We start from the raw sequence: 15,792 nt of genomic DNA, 5'->3' as shown, positions 1-15,792 counted from the left end.
TTTTTTTTTTTTTTTTTCTTTTTTTGCCTAGAAGCAAACTTTAACCTGTCTTAGTAATAGCCAACTCATTGTGAGTAAGATTCGGCTTAATTTATGCTGAACAATAGACCTTCCCCTTCTCTCATTCCTTTCCCTGACCAGAAGGAAAAGCCATAATTACTTATTTTCATTAGTCTCTCCTTTTTCCATCACTACAAGTGGCACTTTTTTCCTCCTTCAAATAAGCCTGTAGTTATGCACAGACAAGACCAATTATGCCAAGCCTTCACATACTGCCAAAATAGTTTAAAGTCTTAAAACGACTTTATAGCCAGGCATACATCACACCTAACACAGCATTTTAACATTTTTTTTTTTTACTCAGAGTTGAATCTCTCTCTTTTTAATCTGTCATTCAATATATTAAACATTTTGGTAAAAATTTTACAGTAATAGCCTCTTTTCTGCTGAAAAATAATCAGATTGAGAGTTTCCTGCCTAATTAATACATTCATTTCCTGCATAAAACAAACTGCATGTAGCTTTATGACTCATAAGGTAGAACTTACAGCCTTTCTGTAGAAACCTCTAGTTCTAAATCAGTTAGAAGACATCTTGGGATATTTTGTAGATTTAGTGTTTTTTCAATGCTTAAAGGAAAAAGACTTCTTTAAATAYAAATTTCGTGATAATTCCAATGTAAGATGCTATATTTAGCTGATTCTTTTCCAGTTAAAGATACCAAAACTTAATCTGGGAAAAACAGCTTGAAGCTAGAATTTATTAGAGGTAAATAAACATTAAGATATCCTGCAGTAACCACTTAAGTAGAAAACTAAGAGGAAACGTGAAAATCAGTACAAAATACAGAAGGTTTAAAAACAAGAGATGAAGGGAAGGAAGCAAGAAAGCCAGCAGAAGCCTACCTCTTTCAAAAGGTAGGCAAGTCAATAACACAGACATATCAAGTATCTTCTCATCAAAAGGAAAACTGAGTCGAATGTTAACTCACGAGTCAGGATACAACAAGATGACTGAAATCTACTAACTACTTGCCAAATAGGAGGAACAGTACAAATAAAATCCAAAAATCAAACAGAAAGAGGAATAGAAAAGCAGTTCTGCTTCGTTTAACTTCAAGGAAGGACTTGGCAGATCCTGGCTCTGTTCAAGTACATTGTGCCCCAACCGTGTTCCCGGGGGGCAGGGGGGACAGTGAGCTGCTTGCACTGCTGGATGTTCTCACAGTGAAGATCTGTTTGTTTTAATAAACTGTTATGGGAGAACTAAGAACTAAAAAAGCTAATTCCTTTGCCTCACTTCTGATACATCCAATAGATAAAAGAAACAACAGCTGAAGTGAACCTTGACAGGTATAAATGCAGTACAGTAATTACTTCACAGCCTTTCAAAAGAATGGGATAATTTCATCCAGAGTAACTGAGATCATCCAGGTTTGAACACATGAATATATAAGAGGCAGCACTGCCAGGACACAAGGGGGACTTTGCACAGAAAGCTTTCTCATGCTAATGAGCTGTGGCCACTCCAAACATGTCCAGTGTTATATAGGATTGTCCTACGACACTTTGTTGAAAAGGAGATACAGCAGTTGACTGGCTTTTGAGTTCATTCTCACTGTGTTCTGGCAAGTTCTCAGAAATGAGAAATTCCCTTGTATTAACAGAATTTTTAAGGTATGGATTGAATACTGCTTTTTCATTGAGATCCAAGAGGTTTAAATCTTCCTTATTTTCTTCATTTTGATGTGAAGTATGTTGGGATTCATGTAAATCATCTTCGAGCTTCTCTATGGGTTGGATTTTCTTGGCTGGTATCAAAGTTGAAAGCATTTGACTTCTGAAATCTTGGTCACTAATCGCATAAGGCATGGATGATTGAAGATGCTTAGCAGCTTCATGCTCTTCATTATATTGTGTCTTTTTATCTCCATTAATCACGCCTTTTGTATTAATATCAGTACATTCTGAAACATGGTTTTCACAATTCATTAGTAGCGAGTCTTCAAGTTCTTCAGAAAAACAGGGTTCCAAAACACTTATATCTTCCAAGCCACCTATAGTTTTATCTTCAGATGTTACTCCCTTCAGGAATGAATTATTCTGTCAGTACAAAGAGATCAAATTGAAAATAAACATAAATAATGTATCAGAAGACTTACACATATACATGTATGCATATATTTTCATATAAAAATATATGAAACTGCCTTTTGAGCTCATTTTGACTCTTCATTTTGAAAGTGCATTAATGAAGACCTAATGTGCATTTCAGCTGGAATGCAGCTGTATTATGAAAGAGGTCTAAAAATTATCGATGTTGTTCTGTTTCTTAAGCAGAAAAAACTTATTATGAAAGTTTTTAATAAAGAATTTCAATGAAGGCTCAGAATCAAGCTGAACTTTTTGCATCTTTTACACTCTGACGAGGTATTTTTCAGATTAAATTTTACAATCCCATTCTCCAAAAATTACGTGTTCTGTGGAATCCTGGTCACATCATTTCACTTAAATAAGTGTCAAAATTCACTAAGCAGCAAAACAACAGTGAAAAGATTGCTAAATCTGATTATATGTTCTGCAACCTATATCGCGAAGAAACAGGAACTATCAAGATGTGGCAATCTGAGTCAATAGACTCAACACCCTGAGAAATTATACTTCAGTGCATTTAACGAGTCACGTCCATCCACCACTAACTTTAAAGCATTCTTTATCCTTATCACACAAGAACAAAAAAGGAACATAAATACACATTTTTCTACTAGCTTGAAAAACTAAGGATATTTTTTCTTTTATTTTAGTGTTATAAATTCAATACTTTTTGATATAGTCATAAAATAACTGTCAGAGATGCTTCCTTCTGTCTATTTGATCCCACTTTTAATGAACAAAATTGAGATTACCATAGATGCATCAAGAGGCCATTCGACTGCAATGCTCTCTGCAGGATTGGGTATGTCAGGCCAACAAACCCTTTTAAACCTGTAATTGAGATAGGAAATTTAGTCAATTGAGGAAAGAAATGGTTCATATGTCAAAAAAGCCTAAATACTGTTAAAATACAAACTTTTACAAAGCAAGTATTTCCTACATTAACACAATCTTTTCCAGAAAAATTATTTCCCCTCATATCTCCCCCCCTCCCCCAAAAAATCAACAACTAAAAAATTTGGGCTAAAGAAAAATTGGAGAAAAATTGCTGATATGCTAAAGTCGACTTTCTGATTTAAAGGCTTACAGTTAAGTACTAACTCGTAATAGTAACTGTTTAGCCTAGAAGAGCACAAGATTAAATAACTCTATGTTAAAATTTGGCTGTATATGAAAGCTGTTGTGATCATGTTTCAGGATAGTTCTTCAGCAAAGAGGCACCTCAGTAAACTTTGCTTTACTGAAAGTGTCACTACTGTTACAGAAAACTAGAGCTGCACTGAGATCTTATGTCAGCAGCAGATAAATCATGCAAATTGAAACTATCTTATGACTTGGACGAAGCAGTGAACAGGAAACAACCTCCTGCTCAGATTAGGTATACGCTTAAGCGTAAGTAAACCAGGCCATAGTAGGACATACTGCTGAATCACTTTGCAATTTGATCCAGACCAGAATATGAACACACAGCTGCATCTCAAATTATTCTCYAGGATCAAAGGAAATCAGAGAGAGTACATGACACAGATGAAGATATAAGAGTTGGAAATGGCACGTATTACACTAACATTACTTGATGCTTCACATGATAAAAATCTTCTTTTTAATAGCTTAGAACCACCCCTCCAAAAAAGGCAAGATTAAATAAGTATCTTACTAAGCTTTAACCAAACAACCCAGTCAGTTCTCATGCTAGAGAAAATTATATTTTATAGCCTTAAAAATTTTCAAGCCCATCTTTAGGATGTTCTAACATTCTCATGCTCTGAGGAAGCTGGCAAGCTTGCTGACCTTGCTGGCAAGCGTCATCTGAGATAGTAGATAAAAGAATTAGGGATCACACACGGATATGGATCCATACCCATGGAACAAGTAAAACTCTTTCATGTGATGAAGTTTCTAGTTTTCTAATTTCGTGCACACAGTAGCACACACAGATGACATTAAAAAGTAGTATTAACATAGCTAAGGCAACCACTAAGTTACATGAAATGTATTTTAGTGATATAATAACAGATGTATTAAGACCATATGGGCAACTTTATTTTTGGCATTATTTAAACTGTGTACCCTCGACTTGATAGACCATGGAATTGCAAGTGGCATGAAACATTTTGTGTAAACACTGACTTCAATCACAAGAACTCATCAATTGTACCTATCCTCAAATAATTCAATTACTAAGCTGCCCTAGGAGAAATGGATTTACATATCATCTGCTTTTTTATTCAGATTTACTATACTTTCTAAAAATTAACATTTATGTTTGGACTACAGCATATAACTGCTGTTGCAAGTTAATCTGTATGCTTAGTCTTCACTTACTCAAATTGCTACATTTTCTTAACCTGACATTGGATTGAAACCCAACACAGAAGTGATTTATAAAAAATAAACTGCCTTTTACAACTTAAAAGGTACTAGTAATAGTCAGTCTTAGAATGTATAAAACATACTCACACATGCTTTTTAAGAATACATGTTATCCAAAGGATTAATAAGAATAACATACTTAATCCAACTGGTATAGCAATAAAAATAATGTCTTCTTTATCTTTAAAGAAAAAAACAAAATAAACAGATGTTTATCATTTCCTCATATATTCCATTATGAAGTTAGTTTTAAACATCTAAGTCATCTAATTAGCACAATCTTAAAAAGCTCTGCCCAAACTAACCAAAATTACTCAGGATGCTTTATGGTACTCATGTATCAAAACATGAGTATTTTGCATCCAACAAGTCACAGCTGCTGAGCCAGAAGAACAGTCTATGATGGAACACACACAGATGTATTATTTTCTTGAATTTACTTTATTTAATACAATCACACAATAACTCAGATTCAAGGACATCCAGAGGTCATCTTCATCAACTTTGTAATCAGATCAGATGGTTCAGTGTCATACTGAGCCAAGTTTTAAATAACACCAAGGATGAAAAGTCTACCACCTCTTTGGGCAGCTGATGTTTTAGTATCACCTAGAACTACTGTATAGACACACTTCTCCCTGTTATAAATAAATAGTAAATTCAATGCAAGAGATAGATAGATCAACTATAGTGTATGCATATTTAAAACTTAATGACTGAAACAGTGTGCAGATTTCAGAGCTCTTTTTCCATCACCCACCACAAGTAGGTGCCGACAGAGACCAACCCTCAGCCTGGCATAATTTGTCTTACATTTGAGTAGCAAACTAGCAGTCTAAAAATACTCATATAAAAATACTCTCCATTTGTTACCCCTGAAACCTATTTTTAAAATAGTAATTACAAACATTGAATATTACTTACTGAATTTCAAGGTCTTGAACGTTTTTGGTTCTCCACTGGTTCCGCCAGCTTCATTGGTTGCCATGATATGGACTGTATATTGGGTATTTGCTTGTAAGGATTTCAGTCTGTATTGCAGAACATCAGGGTTCACTGTTTCATCTTTTTAGGAGTAGATTTATGTAAGCAAACACACAAAGTGTTTATCAAAAATAGTGTTGTATCACAGAACTGTAAACTTATTTAGCATCTTTCTATACTGATAGATGACAGGGTGCTTTACAGAATCTGAAATACAAAGCACTGCCAACAATCCTTTAAAATAAAACACTTAAATCATAAAGCAATGCTTATCAAGGCTATCTAACAGTTTAGGGCAGAAAACAAGCCGTCATGTATGTATTTTTTTAAATTCACAAAGATTTAAAATAGACAAAACAATCTCAGAAAATATATTTTATCCTTAAAAAGTGTTTTGAGAACTCAAGTCCTCAAGCTGCGGGACATAAGATCAGAAATTAAGATCTTAAAATAGTTGGCAAAGTTTATGATTCTGCATATCCTGAAACTGAACTGTATTTCCAAATATATGCAGTCAGGCACTGAACATCCTAAAGGATGCAAAGTATCAAACATTTGGACATCACCCCAATAAAGTCAGAGGCAGCTAGCTGAAAGCAACAGGATCCCCCCCAACATCCCAAGTTTCAAAATGCTTCTCTGAATAAGACAATGTTTCAAATACCTTCTCTATTACTGGAATTAGTATGATAGGTTTTACTGTTTAAATTATTTTAAGCAAGGCATATATTATATCTGCAAAGAAAATTAAAGATGTGTTCATATTATAAAATTATAGTCACTAAAACATTTTCTACTGCATTAAGTCAAAATCAGCTCACACCATCATTTAACTCATTCATTCAAGAAACACTCAGGAAATAGATGTACAGCAATATACCCTGAGAGCAAACAAATTCAGTTTCTCTTAAATCAAGGCAAGAAAGATTAAGTTGTAGAGTTAAAAGGTCATCAATGAAGCCACCCTGGCACAAACTCAAAGATGAGACATGAGAATTCTCAAAAAAACACCACTACAGTAGGGTTTTTCCATTTAGAACCAACTCCTTTGAGTTGCTTATTAAAAACTATATTACTCAAAAAACTAATCTGAAGCCTTAAAATGGACAATCTGCTGTGTATGAGAAGCTTTGCTAAGTAAAATGGAGAAATCATTTTGTAGCAGCTGAGGCTGCATGTCTCAAGGATGACTGCACAAAGCAGCCTGAATCAAGTCACTTAGCAACTAACATAGCAAGGACGAGCACACATACAGGACTAAACCTGACTGTCACAGCTTCCTCTTTTCAATTCACAAATTACCAAGCCCTGGCTCTAACCTGCATGCCCAGAAGCAGTTGAAGATATGATAAGCTTTGATATTTTGAGATCTTCCAAAAAATTAAGATTGTTAGATGCCTGCTAACTCTGACATTTAAAACAAAGAAGGAAAAACTATTTCTGAAATGTTGAGTGATAAAAAAAAAAACTTTGTTTTTAATAAATTATAGAAGAACAAAGTTAGGTGACAGAAACACTTTACATAAAAGATTCTGCTGAAATTTATGCCATGAAAGTTCTGAATAGAGAATTATACTACAACTGCGTGGATATCATTCCAAAGGCAGAATAACAACAACATGCTATAAAAATTATTCAACCAGCCTCCAGAGTAAGAAAGCAATGCTAAGGACAGAACATTAAGCACATTTGGTAAGAGGAATCTAAAAAACTATGTCCAAAGAAGCAATTTCTTGGCAGATTTTAGCTTCTTAGATCATTTGCTATTTTGCTTTTATTAAAAAATTGACTGTAAGAACACGTTCACCAGAAAATTTCCACTATTCTGCTCCAGAAGCTGAGGACTTGGGAGAGGTGTTCTTCTGAGGACATGAGCAGAATTTTTAAACTCACTAAATCCTCAAGAGCTTCATCATTTATGAATTGACACAGAATGCAGGTCTTTCCACTATATTCTAGCTCCACTAACTCCTCTATCTGTACCGTGATTCTTCCTATTAGGTTCAGAGGCATGTCATGAGAGAGAAGAGAAGAGATTTGGAGATGAAGAGAGACCAGTACTTGAATAAAAAAGGGAGAGCAATAAGCGCATGACAAGAAACATTGTCTAATTTGTCACAGTTCTGCATAATTGTTCTTTTACTATTAACAGAAAACAAGCTGCAAAAAGTCTCTTAAATACTTGCTTCTGCCTGCATCTGGGAAAGGGAAAGGACAGTGCCATCATACACTTCCTAAATTTAATGCCTGAATCTTGGAGAGCCACTTGCAAATCTTTGCATCCCTTCAACTACAGAAACAGAGAGGATGATGTGGATCACAGTCATTGCTGCAYTACCACAGGTAATACAATGCTAATACAAAAAATTCACTAAGAGCAAGCACTGCTATACAAAATAAATCCAGAACAGTCGAAGAAATTGAACAAGAATATACAGGCAGTATTAAAAACCACGACATTCACTAGCGTGCCCCTGTCATTTAATTTAAATCTTAAAGATGTTTGGCTTGCCTAAAGGTTATGTAATTTTACTACCAGTACTTTCAGATAGGCATTTTTGGCATGTAATAACAAGATACGCTAGTAACTATAAAAATAAATATTTTCAGAGAGCAGATTGTCACAACGCTGTTAAAAGCTGAGGTTTAATGTATACTTACTCAATTCTTTTCCTCCTTCAGGTTTATAAAATATTGTGTAGTTATCGATAAAGCCATTTCGTTTATCCTTTGAAATTTCCTTCCATTTAATTGTAATTTCATTTTTGCCTGGAATGCCTGTGTCAGCCACAGGTCCTTCTGACGGTTCTACACATAAGTATTACAAAGTAGAAAAACAAACCAAGTACGCGTCACAGTTTTATCTACCCGCATTACTTTGTGCATACCAGTATAGCATTAGCTACTGTAATTGTGTGTCTCAGTGTTCTGATATAATCCCTAACTTTTCTCACCCCTCTAATATGCAATTACCTCCGGTAGCACCTCCCAGCTTCTATTTTGGTAACCGCATTAGAAAACCTTCAGGTAATTAGATTACCTCCCATCCTCAAAACAGCACAGAGAAGTTAAGAGGTAAAACATCCTTTAGTACTTACACCGGTCTCTATTAGCAGGAAAGCACTCAAAAGCAAGTTCTAGTTATGCTTGTAAATATGATTGCTTACTGTATACTCCATTACCTCCTTCTAGTAATTTATGCTGTTTAATGCTGCATGGTACTACCTATGTGCACACATATATAGACCTATACCTATATACACACACATTAAAATTTATACCTAGAATCTTAAGTTTAGCTGTATAAAGTCAATGAATTCACATTACACTTCTACAAATAATGAACCCTTCCCTCCTCACAGAAAACACTTTCATCCATAGTTGCTGTTCAGCTTGAAGCTTCACGGCTTTTTGCGACTTTGCATATGCAGGACTGCACATGTTTTTGTATTATACAATTTATCAAAAACAAGCACTTCCACTTTACTCTGTGAGCAGATTGCCTCATATATTAGTAACAAATATGGCCCAACTCAGCCATTGTATCACTAAAATCAACTATAATTAYATAAATATGCTACATAACTATATAGAGATACCACATTTAAGTGATTATCAGTTCAAAAAGACTATGATTGCACCAAAATCCATAACAAATGCTTTATAAACAACATATAATCTTCATGACAAGTAAGTAGATTCAAACAGCACTATACCCATATCAAGACATGTATTTTCTTTACTAAACAACCCTGTAGAGCTGGTCTATGAACAGAAATCAGGAAAACCAACTCCCGCATTATTTAAATCATTTATTTCTCTCCTTCAGTAATGCCAGTACAGTTGTTCAAAGATAACGCAGCTTAACAGATGTACTCCAACACAGCTTTCACAGCATTAATATAGTTGTAAATACATACTTTTTTCCTGAATGTATGTTTGTACGGAATATGGAGCTTCTACTTTATTCCCATAGACAGGATACACTGAGATGTTATAGCATATAAATGGTTTAAAGGATTCTGTAAAGAAAAAAGAAACAATATTCACAATTCTCTACATGAAATTCATGCAATGAAAGTTAAAAAAAATAAAAGCCCTGCAATTTTTTGCTAGATGGAGATGGTAAACAGTATATATTTGTCTTAAATGTTCACTACTACATTTAACACAATGAATTATTTGATAGTATTTCTAGGAGTGCTTGAATTCTGACTCACTAGAAATAATTTGAGTAAGTAATTATACTTCAGCCTTCTGTAGCTTCTATGTATGAAGCTACCTACTCATCTCTAACAGTTTCAGGTTTTGGAGGCAGTTTTTATTTTCAAAAATCCAGTATCCAGTGATAGATCAGTGGAATATCTTTAATTATCACATCATCTATTGGTTTTTACCTCTGCAAAAGAAAGTTTACATGCATCATATAAACATTTTAAAAGGCACAAGGGAGCTCCCGTTCTTAACCTTATGTTGAGCTTCCCACTGTGCAAATTACAGATCTACTTCTAATCAGCTCGACTCAAAAGTATAAGTCTACAAACAAGATCTCTGCACTGGAATTTTATGCATTTCAAGACATAGTTCTGAAAACAGTATTTCCAACTCTGATCTGGCAGCTCGGTACTTAAAGAGCACACTCCTCCCTGCTTACAAGGGACGCTCTTCAGCTCAGGAAGGCCGTATCTGTGTCTTCACATCCAGTGGGATGGAGCCAGTGTAAAGGGTTTCCTAAACCCTTCCTTCCTTGAGTTCTGCAGCTGGTTCAGCAGGATAACAGCTATAAATAGAGCCATGCACAATGTCTGCTCTCTGCTACTTTTTCATTCCTTACAAATATTACAGTTCAGCCTCAATTATGAGGGGGCACCTGTTGCCCTAAAATAATTCCACAGAAAAATGCCAGAAACAGGCCTGAGCAAACAGTAAGGTCAAAGCAGCCTCTAAACATTAAGTCCGACTTATGTTCAGGGTAAACAAAGATCTCTCCCCACGATGCTTAGGAGCAAGGACTTTTAACTGAGAGTCTATAAATAGCATTTTATTCCTCACAGCAACTTGTTGGAATAGCATAGACCAACCTTCAGCATAAGCTCAGGACTTAYTCATCTTAGTTCAAAGTCTAATCAACTGATCTTGAATTTTGTTTCAAGTAGATTTTGTTTTTACTTGTTTTACTGCAATAGAAACACTACTTATAGCAGTGTTGTCTGAGCCAGTAAAATGATTTTCACAGGCAAGCTAGACTGTCACCATTAACAAACCATATGCTCCTTTTCACTTTAGAAAATGCAGAGTACTTACATTCTGAAGACTGAATTTTTTTTTTCTTGATGTTGGACTCAAAAGATCCTTACAACGACATGAATGACTTTCAAATTTAATAGATTTAATTTCACCAATGGCAAAACAAAGAAGAAATAATCCAAAACTCACTTTATGTCCATTAAACATTTTAACCACTCTTCTTGTTTGTAAAATAAATATCCAGATCTATGAAAAGTAGATGCTCTTCTATTTTATTAGCTAAAGATAACATGCAAGGGATATTCACATTGATATTAACATTCACAGTTTTCCCTTTGTACCTTTTTCTTGGCCTCTACACACTGTTCTAAAGTTAGGGTTTTTGTGGCAACTACGTGCACATGGCCAAATCATTACTATTTAGAGAATTTTGCTATTAAAGTAGGCCTCAAAGAAAAAGGTGAGCAGATCCTCATCTATTTGTCCATGCATCTTACAGCTACTCAAACATCTAAGAAACATCTTTGGTCATATATACAAATCTTACTACGATATTCAACATGCCAGATTGACCAATTACTCCATTTATTTATTTTAAAGGAATATTTCCCCTAAAATCCTCTTTCAGATTTCTTGCTCTAACGCATATGAAGACATATGCTCTTTCCCATCTTTGAATTCAGTTTTTTGGTTCCAGCTCTCTGCTAAAATAGTGCGTATCTGTCAGGCCTCCCTACTTGAAACTTCCTGCCAGAAAAATCAAGCCAAGTAAGTGCTTGAACATGAAAGCTGCTGCCTAATCTCACATAGAAACAAACACCAACTTGCATGGTGTGTGAAAATGAGACAGTTAAAATTGCTATTAAATTATATGTAGAGATTTCAATAGAATATTTAATACTGTTATTTTTTAAATATTCTAAGAAAAATTGCAAGAGTTCAAATGCTTTAATATTAAAATTTATGCAATCTTGCAAATATCAATACTATTATGCTTTATGTGCATGTGACAGAATTTACAGTTTTATGTTCTGGATCAGGATCAAAAGGGATCTCAAAGATGATATAATGGCAGATGCGCAATTGCTGTTTATCTGGAAGCCAGTAGAAATTAGGTATCTTAATYCCCTTTACTCTTTTAAGCACATACTTTAAGTACAGAAATGATCAACCTGACCCAAAGTAGAGTAAGAACACTTACTTTATTTTCAAAGTCAGCTTACTGTGACTTTGTTGTTTTTTCTGCTTTCCAGTCTACATATAAATACATCTGTACATTGTCACAGCTGTAATGGCTAAATTAACTTACTCTTGTTAGTTCTCCAGTTTGTAGAATTTGATATATATTGCCATGATCTATTAAAAAGATCTGTCTCCAGGTCCTCATACCACTCAACAACATATCTGGTTACTTCTGATTTGGAGGCCGTCCATTCCACAACTACTTCTTCATTTGCTGTATAGGTCCTCACTGTTTCAATAATCTGAGAAGCTAAAAATTTAACAGAAAACTTAACAAATTTACTCCGAGTAAAAACGTGCAGTAAGAAAACAACTCAGTGATAGCAAACTGAGATTGTTTCATTAGAAGAGTATGAGGGCTTGCCAAGATAATAATAATAAAAAAAAGCGGAGGTTGTAAAAGACTGCTTTACTTATATGTACATTCACATTTACAGGTTTGACTACATAAAAAAGAAAGGGGGAGGGGAGGGGAGGAGAGGGAAAAATTAATAAGACAATACACAAAGATTTACACATACAGAATCAAAGGTAAGTCTCTCTCATGACCCACTCCACACTTTTTTGACTGCAAGTAGTGCAGATACAAAAAATTTGATTGAGACTTTAGAAAGCAACACAAAATCAGTAAATCAAACCAGCAAGTTCAGAGATAGTTAAGGAAAAGGCAACTGTCAAGCTGCGGAACTGAGGTGAATTAAGCCTCAGTTAAAACTCAACTTGGCAAAGCACTGGGAAAAAGAGATCAATGCAGAAAAAATATGTCACAATATGGAAAGAGATAGGAAGACTCTTAGTGTAGGATACAGAAGTGGATAGAGAAGTAGCCAGCAACCTCCAGGACAAGATGACATCATGTCTACACATCTGATTTTCTGATTAAATCAGAATGTGACTGAGCAATCCCAGAGGGCCACTTACACTTTTCCCACGAAACMCTGATCTAGAGGTGATTCAGTGTATCAAGCACAACCCCCCTTCTGGAGTGTAGGCAGGCAGCAGAATATTTCAGTGCAAGGTTAAGGGGGATACCAGAATTAAACTAAGAGCCAAAGAACATAACTAATGTGCTGCAGCAGATCAGCTCCCTGTCCCTGACACTGGGTAGAACTGGGTGTACTTCAGAAAAAATGTTTCTCTCAGCTTCTATTAATGCATCTTAAGGACTTCTACTAAACACTTCTTTGGTTATATGATACTTTTTAACACACTGTAATAATATCCTGTGGTATCAAATTTCATGAGCTAGTAGATAGGTGAAACAGAATTGGGTGGAACTGGGAGGTCCAAAATTAAAATAAAGAAATAAGCATATAAAAGAAATCCTAATAATATTGTTAGCTCTTTCCTATGTGTTAAAGCAGAAGTGCCCCCAACAATAATCTTCTATAAAGGAAGCATTATATCTGATAACAAATATGAGAATCAGAAAGATATTATACCAGAAACCTTAATTTCTCTTCTGTTTTGGGGTATGCTATTCAGTTTAATCTCTACAACTCTGAATGGATTAAATAAAGCAGAGAGATTTGATGTTCCCCCAGTGCCAGAAGAATAACAGACTACACATCTTTGTACAACCTCTCCTATTTATAGTTCTAGGACAAAAAAATTCCTTAGCACAATTCTGTTTCCACTACAACTGAACTTCAGCAGATGTCAAAAAAATCATTTGACATATGAGAAAAGTACATCAAAACATTCAGAAATCTTACTTTTTTCATCAGTAGATGGAATCCTCAATGTAGCTTCAGGAGAATCTCCAGCAGAATTATAGGCAGTAACAGATACTATATATGCCTCTTCATTTAAAAGTAAAGTAAATTTCTTATCAGTAGTGATTTTCATCATTTTAAGAGCAGCACGGTTTTCTGGAAAATACTGTATTCTGTAGCCTAGAATTCTCCCAGGTGGTGGAAAGTGATTTAATAGCTATTAAAAAAGACCAGTAATCGGTGTTTCAGTGTCATTTATATGATCAAAAGTATATATACATATGTGTATATATATATATGGTATTCAATTTATCTGTATTAAAAATCTACACACTACCAAGATAATTGGAGGGAAGGGAGAGAGGGAAGAAGGGAGGAAAATGTTTGGGTTTTGAAATACAAATGTATTCTAATTCACAGTAAGGTCATCATTCCGCTACTCAGTATAATCTCATCAGAAGATCTCACTACTTCATAATAGCAATTCTGTACACAATTGGAAAGCAAGTTTTATTTTCACCAYGTCACGGATGCTATATATTCAATACTTTTTAGTTCTGTATTGTGCTCTAAAAATTATTTTTATAACAAGAGAGCAAAAACCTCTTAAACTTCTAATAAAATAAGAAGTGATCTAACATAACGCTGCCTGAAGAGACCAGAAAATTTCTCTAGTTGTTTTGCATTAGTTACTTAAAAATATAACTGTAACATAAGACCAAATATCTTTCAGTAATTTCAATACACAAATGTCCAGGTCAAACTTCAGTATGATTACAATATATCTATAAAAGTAAGGTTCTTTCCTTCAGTCACATTTCAGGACAGTGAGCTGCAACAATTCCACTGAAGGAAAGGTTTAATAGTCAAATAGTGAGATTTGAAACATGAAGTCTATGGTCACTCTACTAGAAAACTAAAGTGTGTTAAAACACAGCTTTGGTAAGCTGTATTACTTAAGAGCAGTTGTAATGTTTAATCAGATTTTTCCAGTGATCTGGACACACTTGGATCTGCCTCCTCCACATCAGTTACAAAGCCTTATTCATCTACTGTTCAGTCAAAACACTTCTTGTTTTTCCTTTAGTTCAGTGAGGTCATTTTTTGGTGGCAGCAAGACCTAAACATTTCAGACTCGCTTTTGTGGACTACAACACTTAAATATTCAAATGCAACATCTTCTGCAAGACACCACTGTGACCAAATCACAAGGTATATATACCTTCCACATAAGATGTACAGATCTATTTCCAGCTGAGCGTGAAGATTCAATTACCCTCCACAAATCCACTTTTTCCAAGGGAGCTATTTAAAGACAAAANAAAAAAAGCAAGCCCTTATAATTTCTTTATTACTACAAAGATAGAGTAGTATGGTAAAAACAAAAGGCTTCAAAAATACAGTCCAAGAACAACTTATAAGTCTTTCCTTGTATTTATAATGTGGTGCACTTTTCCCTATAAGCATTTACCTTGTAGCTTCCTTGTCCTTCTCAAAACCTTCTTTCGTTCAGATTTTAGACACTGTATTATCCTCAAAAAAACATTCATTCCATCTCTTTCCTGACTGCCACTTTTTTWAAAAAAATCATAGATATTTTAGACTATTGAATTCTACAGGTAAAGACACTATCTTTTTAACTTTATGTGCAAAGTACCTTGATAGCACTGTATAAAATAATTTATCTTGTTGATTCTAGAATATACAGTAGACTAATATCTTGGTTCATTTTGAGGTAAATAGTGCTAGAAAGGGGAGTTGAGAAACAGTTTCAAGATATATATATATACACAGACATGTTTGTGTGTATACATACACATGTGCACTACAAATAATATTTGATTTATGTAATATTTTCAAATGATGTAGTTCGAAYGTTATAGCCATTTTTCCTCAAATTTTTTTAGTATTGTAAATATTAAAGAGTTCTCTCTAAACTTGTGTACTGTTATCTAATATAGAAAAAACAGGAAAAAGATGGCATTTCCTTCTGCTTTATTTTTTTAAATTCCAGAGGGTATTTTCTAGCCTTAACTGGTAACTTAATTTCTCTACTTATATTTTACTACACATACTAA

General features: G+C 34.5%; 1 protein-coding gene across 1 annotated transcript in view; it reads right to left on the bottom strand.

The window, feature by feature from the left end:
• Nucleotides 1-1,140: 1,140 nt before the first annotated feature.
• The window catches only part of IL31RA (interleukin 31 receptor A), a 30,531-nt gene continuing 15,879 nt past the window's right edge, over nt 1,141-15,792 (bottom strand). Inside the window, exons 10-18 of the mRNA XM_085326437.1 lie at nt 14,937-15,019; nt 13,715-13,931; nt 12,067-12,249; nt 9,431-9,532; nt 8,172-8,318; nt 5,451-5,591; nt 4,614-4,707; nt 2,906-2,984; nt 1,141-2,102 (exon numbers count right to left, since the gene is read on the bottom strand). Coding sequence (XP_085182563.1) covers nt 1,509-2,102; nt 2,906-2,984; nt 4,614-4,707; nt 5,451-5,591; nt 8,172-8,318; nt 9,431-9,532; nt 12,067-12,249; nt 13,715-13,931; nt 14,937-15,019 — 1,640 coding nt within the window. The 3' untranslated portion in view covers nt 1,141-1,508. The remainder of the gene's footprint in view (nt 2,103-2,905; nt 2,985-4,613; nt 4,708-5,450; nt 5,592-8,171; nt 8,319-9,430; nt 9,533-12,066; nt 12,250-13,714; nt 13,932-14,936; nt 15,020-15,792) is intronic.

This window comes from Rhea americana, unplaced genomic scaffold (assembly GCF_003343005.1).
Source record: "Rhea americana isolate MKP2758 unplaced genomic scaffold, rheAme1 scaffold_13, whole genome shotgun sequence".
In the NCBI taxonomy this organism is placed as follows: Eukaryota; Metazoa; Chordata; class Aves; order Rheiformes; family Rheidae; genus Rhea; species Rhea americana.
The sequence above is the reverse complement of the archived record's forward strand: the minus strand, read 5'-3'. Positions and strand labels throughout refer to the sequence as shown.